Source organism: Colobus angolensis, unplaced genomic scaffold (genome assembly GCF_000951035.1).
Source record: "Colobus angolensis palliatus isolate OR3802 unplaced genomic scaffold, Cang.pa_1.0 Scaffold443, whole genome shotgun sequence".
Lineage (NCBI taxonomy): Eukaryota > Metazoa > Chordata > Mammalia > Primates > Cercopithecidae > Colobus > Colobus angolensis.
This window is the reverse complement of record NW_012117855.1, coordinates 112,744-115,446: the sequence shown is the minus strand read 5'-3', so window position 1 is coordinate 115,446 and position 2,703 is coordinate 112,744. Positions and strand designations below refer to the sequence as shown.

The following is a 2,703-nucleotide window of genomic DNA, read 5'->3' as shown; positions in this document are numbered from 1 at the left end:
CAAGACCTGGGGCTCAGGGCAGCTGCTTCCCCACCCAGCACAGCAGCAGAGGGTCCCTCGAGCCTCCACGGAAAGGACTGTCCCAGCCTCGGGAGGCAAGAGATGGCTCCCTCCAGACGGGCCTCATCCAACTCCGCCCTGGAGTGTGGCTGGAAGGAAGGGACAGGAAACAGCTGTCCCAGCCCAAGAAGAGTTTCCACTGGGAAGTTAGGTCCGGCGGCAGCGCTTCCTCTGGCAGGGCCGGGGCTCGCGACTGCTGGGGCAGGCCGAGGTCGCTGCCTGGGGATCAGACACTGGGGCCTTGCGGCGGCTGCAACTCATGCTCAGGACCCAGCCCAGCTTGTTGTGTAGCACCTGCTTGAGGCCTGGCGGCAGGGGCAGGCCCTCCAGCGTGTCCCCCGAGTCTGGCCGCAGCTGGCGCAGGCGGTGGCAGCAGAGGTACTGGAGGGAGGTGGCGCTGGCGCAAGAACGGGTGACCTTCATGCTGCTTCGGGCTGCCGTGGAGCATACCATCGGGTAGAACCTCTTGTTGTGCAGCTTGGTGGCTGCCACGCCTGGAAGGGAGAGGCCTAGCCTGAACCCCGGGCAGGGAAGAGGACAGCTACCGGGCACAGCCCCTCACACCACATACTACAGTCACCTGGGTGGCAAGGCAGAGGGTGCCCGTGCTGGCCCTGCCACTCCAGCATGGCCTCACTGTCCCAGCTCCTGGGACCCTGGGGCTTCAAGTTTCTAGGAGGAACCCTTTCAGGAAACCTCAGTGTCCACTGGGCTGGGGCATGGTGGCCACCACCCTCAGGGTGACAGCTGAGAGGAGCTCAAGTGCTGTGGCGGCCTCACCTATGCACTTCCTGTTCTTGAAGAAGGTGAGCGTGCCGTGCCAGGTGTCCAGGTGGACACCAATGATGGAGCCCTGGCCGAACCGCGATGAGAAGCTGGTCTTGTCGCCCTTGTGGTGGAGGAGGCCTGGGGGCAGCCAGGGTTGGAGTGAGCCCAGGAAGTCCAGGCTCAGCCCGCCCCACCCTGGGCCTCACGCACCCGTGTAGGAGAGGCCCCAGCTGTCCTCGTCCCTGCCCAGCAGGCTGCAGAACGTGTGGCGGTATTTGTCCAGGTCCACATCCGATGTCCCGATGCCCACCATCTAGGAACGGGACGGGCAGAGGGCACTCTGGGCCACTGGGGCCAGGCCCCGCAGAAGCACCCTGGGCCAGAGCAACTCACCATGTCGGTGCCGTAGACGGGCGAGGTCATCTTGATCTCCCAGAAGTGCTGGCCCTCCCCCAGCTCCTTGGTGCCCCGGATGGCCGCTGTGCCACAGCTGTACTCCATGTGGAAGCTGACCTTGCGGTTGTCACAGCTCAGCAGGGTGGCCGATGACTTATTCAAGTCATCCCAGACCCAGTCAAAATCTGTAAGAGACGCCCAGGCTGGGGCAGCCCTGAGAGCTCCATGGGGCTCTGCCCTGCCCACCCCGAGGCCCGCCCGCAGTGCAGGCCCAGCAGGGGCCAGGCCCCAGCTCACACTCGTCTTCCTCTCCGCATCGACAGTCCTTGCCCCGGTGGGCCGAGTGCAGGCTGCTACAGAAGGAGGCCTCGCTCTGCCCAGCACAGTCACAGAAGGACTCGCCGGTCACAGGCACCGCACTGGGGATGGGTGGCGGCAGCGCGGAGTACTCGGGGTCAGAGTCCGAGTCGCTGTGCTGGGAGAGAAGGGCCGCCTGTTCCTGCCTGTCGTCCACTCTTGCCCTCTCACCCCTGCCTTCTGCCAGCCCAGCCTGAGTCTCTTCCTCCCCTTCCCTGAACCACCCAGGGAAGGATGGGGGTCCAGGCCTCCAGGGACTTCACAGGACCCCGAGTGCACCGCCCAGGCTCCTTCCTAACAGGCTCCCGCTCTGTCCCGTTCTGCACGACCAGGAGGGCCCTGGAGGTCCGGCCACTGAGCAACAGCCAAGGCCATCTGGCCTCCAAGTGGTTTCCAGATGGTGCATGAGCCCTGGCCCGCCCTACCTGCCCAGAGCTGAGGCGGTGTGGACACCTTCTTCCCCGCTCGGCCAGCCCTGCAGGGGCCCGAGGCAAGGCCACCACCCCGCACCAGGCCCAGCTGCAGCCACCTGGCCTCAGGGCAGTCCCCACCACACTGTGGCCCAATGACCTTCCTGTTACCTGAGCAGACCCTGCCTCACCACAGGGTCCTATTGCCCAGTGCCCACTACAGGCCCCACCCTCCTGGTGCCGGCTTCAGCTGTCACCTGAGGCTTCTCCAGCCCCTTCATCCCTGTTCTGTTTTTCTTCTTTTGCTTCACTGTAGTTCTTCTTGGTCCTGATTCTTGGCCTCCTCCCACCAGATGGTGAGCTCCTTGTGGGAGGTGGGGCCCCTCCCAGCCTCCTCCCTGTCACAGGCTTTGTGGGGGCCACCCAGGGCCTAAATGGACCAGGGGGTCAGCAGGGAGAGTGCTAAGTGACCAGGGGGCCCCTGTGGCAGAAGCCTTGGGACAGTGAGAGTACAGGTTGGGGGCTGGTCCAGAGAGGTGATGTGACCCCCAGGAGAAGCCACAGGGGACCATGACATGGGCGCCACCAGCTTCCAGGTGAACGAGGACCTATCCAAAGCCAGCTTCAGGGCAGGACACTGTCCTCTCTGGAGGGGACGGCCACACCCCAAAGAGAAGGCAGGCCCAGAGGACCCTACCCCACTGCCTAGAAG

General features: G+C 64.7%; 1 protein-coding gene across 2 annotated transcripts in view; it reads right to left on the bottom strand.

The window, feature by feature from the left end:
- SPSB3 (splA/ryanodine receptor domain and SOCS box containing 3) overlaps window positions 1-2,703 on the bottom strand; it is a 5,090-nt gene continuing 2,387 nt past the window's right edge. For both annotated transcript variants that reach the window (XM_011957465.1, XM_011957464.1), the window contains 5 exons: window positions 1,522-1,699; window positions 1,222-1,409; window positions 1,039-1,141; window positions 841-966; window positions 1-554 (listed from right to left, as the gene is read on the bottom strand). In XM_011957465.1, the coding sequence (XP_011812855.1) occupies window positions 208-554; window positions 841-966; window positions 1,039-1,141; window positions 1,222-1,409; window positions 1,522-1,699 (942 nt within the window). In that variant the 3' untranslated portion in view covers window positions 1-207. The remainder of the gene's footprint in view (window positions 555-840; window positions 967-1,038; window positions 1,142-1,221; window positions 1,410-1,521; window positions 1,700-2,703) is intronic.